Below are 9,541 nucleotides of genomic sequence, written 5' to 3' on the forward strand. Positions count from 1 at the left end.
AGTTTTTGATAAAACCTTATTTTGCTCTTCGATGGGGTGCTTTTTCAGTCGCATTGAAATCATTATTTTTATCATAACAGCATTTTTTCACTCAAGTTATATGATCTGCAATTGAGTCTTACTGTCCTGTAAAAAAAAAAATAAAAAAAAAAAGAAGACTGGAAGTAGTTGGAGGATGAAGGTCCGGCACATTTAGACTCATTAGGAGTATCTTTTAGTTAGTTAGTGATGATGAACACAATGAGCACTAGCTGAAATACAGATACATCTCATGTGTTTGCAACTGCTGCTCTCATGTAGTTTTCAAGAGTTATTGTGTGAAGAAACGTCTTCAAGTACAAATTAAATTGCATTTCTTATTTAGTAGAAACACTGCAATTGCAATACTTGTATTTTTAAAATTAATAGAATATCAAAATAGATTTCTGCAAATTTGGGAGGAAAACACAACTAATAAGTAGTTTTAGTTCTGTGATATCAAAAGGGAAACTGCAGAAATACAACATATTATCTTTTACCATAACATTTAACATTTCAATCTGGATTAGAAATGGAGAAATTGCAACAACTACATCTAAACTTTTTTGTGAACCATTCAGTTAGATCTGGATTAGTTGTAAATTATACAGAAAAAAAAAACTGCCTGAGATTGACCGTAACAAATATTTTTGTATTCCAGGGGCACAGGGTAAATTGAAGTTCTGTTTAATCTGGATTACGGGTGTGAAGTTCTGTGAACACATAAATTAAGAACAGACCAAGTTTTTCACTTACTGAATCTGAAGCTTCTTTTAAAGCTTACTGCAATAATTCAGCCGTCTGAACAAACTGTTTTAGCATCTTGAAGAACAATGGTTTGATCTTCCTAAAGCTACAAAATTATAAACTGGGGTTCTCCTTGTTAAGGGAAAAATAACAGCAATATTAAAATCTGGCACTAATTTCAGTGAATCTGAAACTGCCAACACTGACAGAAGTGAAATCTCCTTTTTATTTGGGTACATTTTCATTTACCCAAATAAAAATGATTTTCCAAGCTGAAAATGTGCATTTCTGGTTTAAAATAATTAATTATACTTTACCTAGAATTTAAAACCCCTTGACATGGGAAAAAGAATCAGCTGAAACAATTATTTGGTGAACAAATATCTTCCTGAAGTTCAAAGGTTATAGTGTCAGATCACCAAATGTTGTCAGCATGAATGTGACCTCATTAGATGACTCAAATGGGCGTGGCCAGCACTGCAACACCATTACAGTTAATGAGATCTACTAAATGTTTCAGAATAGCCATGTAATGAGAGCAGTGTAGCTCTCCTGCTGTTAAATGGAGAACATTTTTAAAAATTCGGAGGCATTTTAGGTTTTTAGGCTTGCTAAAAATCTATAATAGAGAAAGATCTGTTCTGATTGTTCTGCCCATTCCTCCATTTGTAATAGATGTGAATATGAATATATTGGATTTTACAAAAAGCATGAGTTCCTGAATTATATGAAAGCATTACATATTTACTCTGGAATAAATCAGATTAAATTTATGAAAATGCACAATCATGGTTTAGACTAGCTCATATTTTTCACTTAATCTAAATGAAAAAGATCAGTTTAAATTAAATCAGCATTAGAGCTAACTGATACATTTAGCTGTAACTAATTAGTCATTTTTAATGTTGATTCAAACTAATGTTATTTTCAGTCCTGCTACAGCTGTGCTCTTGTTTCTGAATCAATTAGCGTGTACGTTAAGCTGTTTCCTGGTATACTCATGTTAAGTGCTTTTTAAGATGCAACCAGACAACCACAGGGTTTAACAAAATATTTTGCACATTATCAAACGAACTGTTATAAGCAACGTTTAACACAGATTGTACAGTATTTTTTCCCAACAGTTTTAAGTCATAACAGATCAGAGTGTGAATAAAGACATTATTCCAACAACTTTTCCATGTTTCTTACATGCAGTTTGTTCTAAAGAGACTGAATTTGAGATGAAATCCCAAATGGATTCATGTCCTGAAATTGAGTAAGAAAAAAAATCAACAGAACCCATTTCTAAGCTGGACTGAATTATAGAGATCTAATGACTAACGCTCACAAATACGTCTCAAAACTGTTACTGCATTTCCAAACATGAGCTATAAAAGGTATAAAACAATGTTTTCATTCAGGCTTTTTGAAAGCTGTATGAACTGTTCGCCCACACACCTGTACTGAAAATGATTTATTTTAAGAAACGGACATTCTGAGAAATGCATTTGGCCGTGGATAAAGGCGATGCCAGCGGTGTTGTCGTTGGTGGCGATGAAGCTGGCTGACTCACTGCTCTTACTCCTACCTACAGCACAGCTCAGCCTGTTTGCATTTCCTACCAACACCATCCAACAGTGAGTGGACTGTACTGATACTCAGAGGACTCCAGACAGCGAGGACAGAGAACTAGCATTTTATAGGTGAAGGAGGAGTGGAAGGCTGAGGGAAAACCTTAAGTGGGCAGCTGAGGAAACACAGATGCAGTTTTGCTGAAGATTTTTCATCTACTGTATATTTTTGCAGATTTCACTCAGTAAAAACACATTCTCACTTTTCATGCTTCTGCACACGTGCTGCTCCTTTACATGTTTTGATGCACTTTATTTACGTAATGTAAAGTATAACACATACAGATCAATGCTTTTGCAGAGAAGACAAGCAAAGAAATATATATCTACCAGTATAAACTATTTATCGGGCAGCAGCTATAGTGAATATGGTTATCTCGCTTGAACAAATTAAATCACTTTCTTTTCACTCTGCTTTCTTTAAGGTGAACATTAATTTCCATATTTCAATTTTTAAACTCAGAATGAAATATTTCACTTTCAGTCTGTTCCTTTGTCTTAATCTATGCAAGGAGGAGACAGATATATATCGCTCGGGTGAATCCAAAAGCAGCTTAAGCATGCAACTTTAAAATGCTGGATTCCAACACTTAAAGATCAGCAGCGCAATGTAGAAGTATTCACACCTTTTAAAGTCTTTCACATTCATCCTGGTTAATGATGAGAAGGGAACATTTTCAACTGTCAAAAATCTGAAAAGTGCAGCATGCTTAACTTCCACTGCAACAAGCGTTTTTTTAAGAAAACCCCTTCCAGTGATCACAGTTATTGATCAGATTAGTCTATTCTATTCATTCAATTCATTCAAAATTGCAGGAACTCAAACTATATCAGCTCCTTCAAAATTATAATAGATGAGTGCTGCAATAATCTGTTGCTCCTCATGACTGATAATTGATCGAAAAATACTGCAGGACTTTGCCACTGATGGATCCACTGTGTTCCATGGACTTCATGGTGCTGTTGCTTGTGTGATGTTTTTGTAAAAAACCACTGAGGTCTTCACATAAAAAATAACTAGGCGTATCTAATTAAAGCCTGATTTAGGGTTGACCCTTCGGCAAGGTCCATGCAGCCAAATTCTTTATTCTAAGCTTCCACGCCCGCCACACAGCATCCATGCAGACAGATTTTCTGCACACAAACGTGGGAAAATTTGTAATTATGCAAAAGGCCTGTGCAGAAAAAAACACTGCAAGTTAACTACAGCTAAATTCCGAGGGTTTGCGACTATAAACATCTAGAGGGATCTTATGATTTAGCCCATTCATAACACCAGATTGTGGAAAAACTCCTGCTCTTATTTAGAGGGCACAAAGAGGCTTTGAAAAGGCTGTAAACAGCTGTGTTTTTTACTTCCTTCTGTAGTGTGGCATTGTCGGGTTACTGTTTGTGCTGCAGACCTTGATGGCTGACTCATTTTCTGTGATGATAGTACAGTCTGTCCCTCCTATGTGACATGTAAGAAGCGTGTGGCCTGAAAACATCCAGAGCCTTGAGCATCTCTGGGTGAATATCATCCAGTTCAACGCTTGCATCTGTAAAACACTAGGCCTGATCTTCACCGTTGTGACACTGCTGATGGGGTCTTGGTGGTTTTGTTTTCAGCCCATTTCTGTTTGTTTTTTTAAGATCTGGATTCTGTTCTCTGATCCTTTTTGGTGTGTTCATGTAGAGCTGTATTTATGGAGAGAAAGCTGCCTAGTTTCAGAACCACATGGTTTAATGTTGTTTTCATGCAGATGACATGGGTGTTGTTCTAACTCGAAGGTAATGGACATTAACCAGAAAAAAGGCGGGTATCTCCCCCCTAGAGAGGGACTTACTTTCTACCTTAGGCAAAAGAGTTCCTCTTGTCCCGTCCCGCGTGATTGTAAGATGAAGCAGGAGATGGAGAGAGTGGCTAGTTACTCATCTGTAATCATTTGTGTTCTACCTTTGCACTTTGAGTCATAAAGCGAGGCTCCCCTATTTATTGATCACTCTACCTTAACTTATGTCATAAAATATGAATCATAGATAAGCTGAAGACTTTTCTTTCATAAAGTGGTGGGACTACACATTAGAAGCAGGGAGCTCTGTCATCTGGAGAGAAATAAGTGTAGAGCTGCTTTTTCTCCACATCAACAGGATTTGGCTTTGCTGGTTTGAAAATCAGCATTGGTTAATTTGTAAGATAATCTGAAAAGCATTCAATATTTTCCTTCCTGACACATTTATGCACTGCTTTGTCTTTGTTTTTCACAAAGAATATCAATCAGATTTACTGAAGTTTTCAGTGAATCATCCATGCAGCAGAAATGTCACTGTATCTGCAGCCACAGACACCTGCAAAAAGGTTGTCCAATAAAGCTCTAGCAAATCAGGGCAACATCTATCTTTTTGTAGGTTGAGGTCTAAGAACATACTATCTGTTTTAAAGTATCTATAAATCAGACAAGGAAGGGTTTAAGTGTTAATCTAAGTCATGCTGGTGTGTTAAATGTTAAATCAATGCTAATTAATCTCCAGCAGTTCAATAAACAAACCAAATACAATCAGTCCATCTTAATGACTGGTTGTTAACAGAAATGTGCACCCTATATCAGTTTTTCTCCCTGTGCTGCAGATGAAACAACATTCCCATTATACTTTATCAGAGTATAGACACTCATGCAGCTTCGTGAGTCGGGACAAGTCACAGCATTGCTTTGTGATAGCGGACAGCATCAGGGGAGCCGAGCTGAGCTGACAGAGTTTTGTTCCGCTGCAACTAGTCACGAACATGTTTTATGGGTTTCACAGCATTTCTTTTTCTTTCCCACTGCAAACATTGTGTCACATAATGTGTCACATAATGCCAGTATTAGAACCGCGCTGTGTGACTCAACAGTTGTGTTAAATTGAAAAAAGAGAAACATCAGTTTGTCTGCACGGCAGATAATGCTGGTATGTGGTATTTTAGAGGAAGTTAACTTATTTAGTCTTTTTAGAATAATTCAAATATGTTTAGTTTTTCTTTAATTTATTTATCTTTATTTTTTTGCATTTCATGCTTTTCAGTAAGATTGTATAGACGGACATGAATCAATCACACAAAAGCTGTTATTCTTCCCAGAACCCAGCATCTCCTCTGGAAGCCTTTGAGTGCAAACAAGTAAGAGAAGGAAGTCATCGCCTTCCCACAGCCTGACAGATGAGGGTTACAGAGGAGTTTGCCGTGAGCCAAACCATCCTTCACATCTCCTCCGTCATTCATCAAAGTGCGAAGACCTGAACACAAAGCAATGCCTTGAGAGCAGGTAGAAGACACCCACTCAATCACGCCACTTCATCCTCCTTAGCCTTTCACACCGAAGCACCCCAAGTGCCATCATTTGAGCTGGTAAATCTAGCAATCGATACAACATTTGATTCAGTAAGTGCTTGTTTTCTGCACTTGCAACAAACATTTAACGGCAGAACAAAGAATAAAGCATAATTAACGAAAATAATTTTGAAAAGTCCCTTTATAAAACAGCTCAAGAGGTCAGCAACATCATGAAAATTACAAACAACACAATCTCTCATAAGCTCCTGACAACACGATGGTGGATAAAATATTCTCGAGGATACAAGCTGTTGGGCATAATTTGTGCCAATGTCTCCTCAAGACAAGCTCACTGTCCACTGGGTATAAAATGGAGTGTGGACAAATCGACTGAGAACAAAACATGAGAAGTTGTCCCTGTGAAATCAATGGCCTTTAAACACCAGGGACGGTTTCCATCAATGAGCACAACACACTGCAAATGAGAGTTATGCTAATACCTATTGAATTGCACTAATAGCATAAATGCAACCGCAAAGGATGAAAAAAGAAAAAGTATAAGCAAATGACAGATGCATCTAAAAAAACAAAGTTGAATAAAGATAATCATGGGGCAGCCAAATGCAACTAAGATCTACACTAAATAAAAAAAAAATTAACAGATGTTTGCTGCTTTGAATGGTTTTAGCTGCATAATTTAACTTTTTGTGTTTTCTATGCAAAGTCACAGATAGAAAAGAATCCTTTGCAAATCGTCCTCAGAAAATTACACATTTTATTTGGCATTTTAGCTTTATTGCTTCATTTTAGAAAAATATTAAAGCCTATTTAATAATTTCGATGTTATGATGTTATAGTGTATCTTAATTTATACCAGTACGACCAAACAATCTTAACTTAAATGTATAGATTGATTACATTTGAAAAACCATAGCTTACAGCTATAAAAAAAAACTATAATATATCAGAAAACCACCTCACATTCTTTAATAAATACATGTTATATTATCATCATGTTATGGGAAACACCTGATAGTTGTCCTGGAGAAAGCTAGTGAGACCTTCTAAAGGCACAATTACCCAAACATGGACAGTTCAGTGGAAGGAAAACGTGTGTTTGGAAAAGGGCCACAAGCAACATAGATAACCACAGCTTTGAGATGATTGTGAACCTGGTTTAGATAATATGGGGTGTGACCTGGGTCAGTAGCTGAGGAGCAACTGTTTTTCAAAGACATTTGCTGAAACCGTTACAATGACTCTATTAAATAATAGCTGACATTAGAGCCATTTTAACATTTTATCAAGAACTCAATGCACTGCAGTTTATAAAGGCACAGAATTCAATTTGCAAATAATCATCAGAGCCACAGGCTGATGGTCTCCATACTGCTATGCCAAAGTGATGCAGGAATTCATCCAATAAGGCCTCGGCACTAAAGATGTTCTCATAATGCATGATGCATGAACTTTTCAGTCGTTTGCCATTTATTGTCTCTTTGACTGATTTTAAAATTATATTGAAATGTTTTAGCTGAACTGAATTTGGAATTTTCATTTGCTATAAAAAAAAAATAATACATAAAGAGTGTGCTATGAATGCTCTATACGAGCATTAAAGATCTTTTAAATAGATCTGTAAGGGGAGAAATAGAAAGTGTGCAATAACTGAGTGTTGTGCTTGTTGATATAGTATTGTAGGATTTTTTTTTTTTTTTTTATTCTTATGAGTGTGTATGAATGCGTTTTAAGCTGGTATTTGTTTTTATCTGTATTTATTGTTTCTAACACCACTACTATGCACTGCGAACTTGGATCCATGACAAATTTCCCCTAGGGGACAATAAAGTATATTCCATTCTACTCTCTTCTTACTTTATGACCTGCTACTAAATATATCCAATCTATAATTGTATTCTTACACACTGATACAAATCTTTTTTTACAGAATTGAACTGTTAACTATTACTAGTAGTAGAGCCGAACAACTTGTTTCTTTCTAACAGGAATATAAAGATATTCACAGTACAGACTTTAATAAGATTTTACCTGTTGAGTGATGCCACTCCGAGCTTAGCAAGTCATTGGTGTCAATTAATTTTTTGACACAAATATTAACAAATACATATTAGCTGTGATTGCACATAGTAAAATGTTCAGATCATTACACTACTAATGAGCAGATGTTATTAATATATGTACCTGTCATCCAACAGTAATAATGTGAGAAAATATTTATCAGGAACAGAATATTGAGAAGTTAACTAATTACTTAATTAAATCATACATACATTATATACACACATACATATACATATATATATATATATAGTTTAAGTTTATATATATATATAAGTTTGCTTTTATGATAAAACGTTAGAGTGGTAAATTGTTGATGAGTATTTGTGGCAAACTGTTGAGACACTTCATATGTTACCGTCTCAGTGAGGAGGGCCACGACATTCGGGGCTTCTTCAGTCCGGGTCTCAGCTTCTCCAGGGTCCGGTTGCGGCACAGGTAGCGCTCGGTGTCCGAGTTGAAGCGCTGTTTGATCCGTATGTGCGTCCTGGGCTGCCGCCACAGATGTTTGGGCGGCTTGGCGAGTCCGGCTCCCTCTCTACTCAGTGTTGCGCACTCCATTTTTACTAACAGAACTTCTTCACTATTTACCGACTTTTTAACTCAAGCTGTTTTCAATCATAAAATGAACGAGGAAAAAGGGCGCAGGACACGGTTGAAACGGTTGGAACAGCACGCGCTTCAGAACTGTTGGAGCTGCGCGCGGCACGCAGGTGCGCAGCTGTCCAAGAGCCGGATTGATGAAAGCACCGCGAGCCGCTCAGTCACTCAGCTCTCCTCCTTTTCTTCTTCCTGCTGCTGATGCTTCTCTCCTCCCTCTGCTCTGTCTGTCTTCGACTCGCTTCTTCTTCCCTTTTTATGGCTCTCTCCCTCACCCACTCCTCCCCACCCTCACCCCTCACCCTCTGCGTCCCTCTGCCAACTTCCTCCATCATCTCCATCTGCTTTCCCTCGACTCGCTGTCCTGGTTGTCAAACTGCCAATCATGGCCAGTACACAACAGCGAGCTGTCTTTGCTGAATTTATATTTCCAAGTAAACATAGGCTGCTAATGATTGAAAAATACATTTATTTCCTGAAATATATCTAGGGGTAAAAGCCTCATATCCAAAATATAAACAAGAAGCTGTTGCGTTGTGTTTATTTCTGTTAATTTTAGCGTTTTATGGGACCTCAAGAATGTTGAATTTTTTTTGGGATGCTTGTAAAGTCGAAATTGTATGGAAGAGGATTAGGGCCACTGAGAAAATAAAAAAACATTAACAGATTTTTAAATTTTATTTCAATTTAATATGGGGGGGGGGAGTCAGAATTCTGAGATTAAAGTCAGAATTCTGAGAAAAAGGTCAGAATTCTGAGATTAAAGTCAGAACTCCGAGAAAAAAGTCAGAATTCTGAGATTAAAGTCAGAATTTTGAGATTAAAATCAGAATTCTGAGGAAAAAGTCAGAATTTTGAGATTAAAGTCAGAAGTCTGAGAAAAAAGTCAGAATTCTGAGATTAAAGTCAGAATTCTGAGAAAAAGGTCAGAATTCTGAGATTAAAGTCAGAATTTTTAGATTAAAATCAGAATTCTGAGAAAAACATCAGAATTCTGAGATTAAAGTCAGAATTTTGAGATTAAAATCAGAATTCTGAGGAAAAAGTCAGAATTCTGAGATTAAAGTCAGAAGTCTGAGAAAAAAGTCAGAATTCTGAGATCAAAGTCAGAACTCCGAGAAAAAAGTTAGAATTCTGAGGAAAAAAAGTCAGAATTCTGAGATCAAAGTCAGAATTTTGAGATTAAAATCAGAAT

At 36.6% G+C, this 9,541-nt stretch overlaps 1 protein-coding gene across 2 annotated transcripts in view; it reads right to left on the bottom strand.

The window, feature by feature from the left end:
• pde4c (phosphodiesterase 4C) overlaps window positions 1-8,515 on the bottom strand; it is a 105,149-nt gene extending 96,634 nt beyond the window's left edge. The window contains exon 1 of one of the 2 annotated variants that reach the window (XM_015380322.1): window positions 8,105-8,515. In XM_015380322.1, coding sequence (XP_015235808.1) covers window positions 8,105-8,307 — 203 coding nt within the window. In that variant the 5' untranslated portion in view covers window positions 8,308-8,515. The remainder of the gene's footprint in view (window positions 1-8,104) is intronic. The other variant, XM_015380325.1, reaches the window with a different exon arrangement.
• Window positions 8,516-9,541: the final 1,026 nt, after the last annotated feature.

The sequence above is a fragment of the Cyprinodon variegatus genome, unplaced genomic scaffold (genome assembly GCF_000732505.1).
Source record: "Cyprinodon variegatus isolate N-32 unplaced genomic scaffold, C_variegatus-1.0 Scaffold211, whole genome shotgun sequence".
NCBI classification, from domain to species: domain Eukaryota; kingdom Metazoa; phylum Chordata; class Actinopteri; order Cyprinodontiformes; family Cyprinodontidae; genus Cyprinodon; species Cyprinodon variegatus.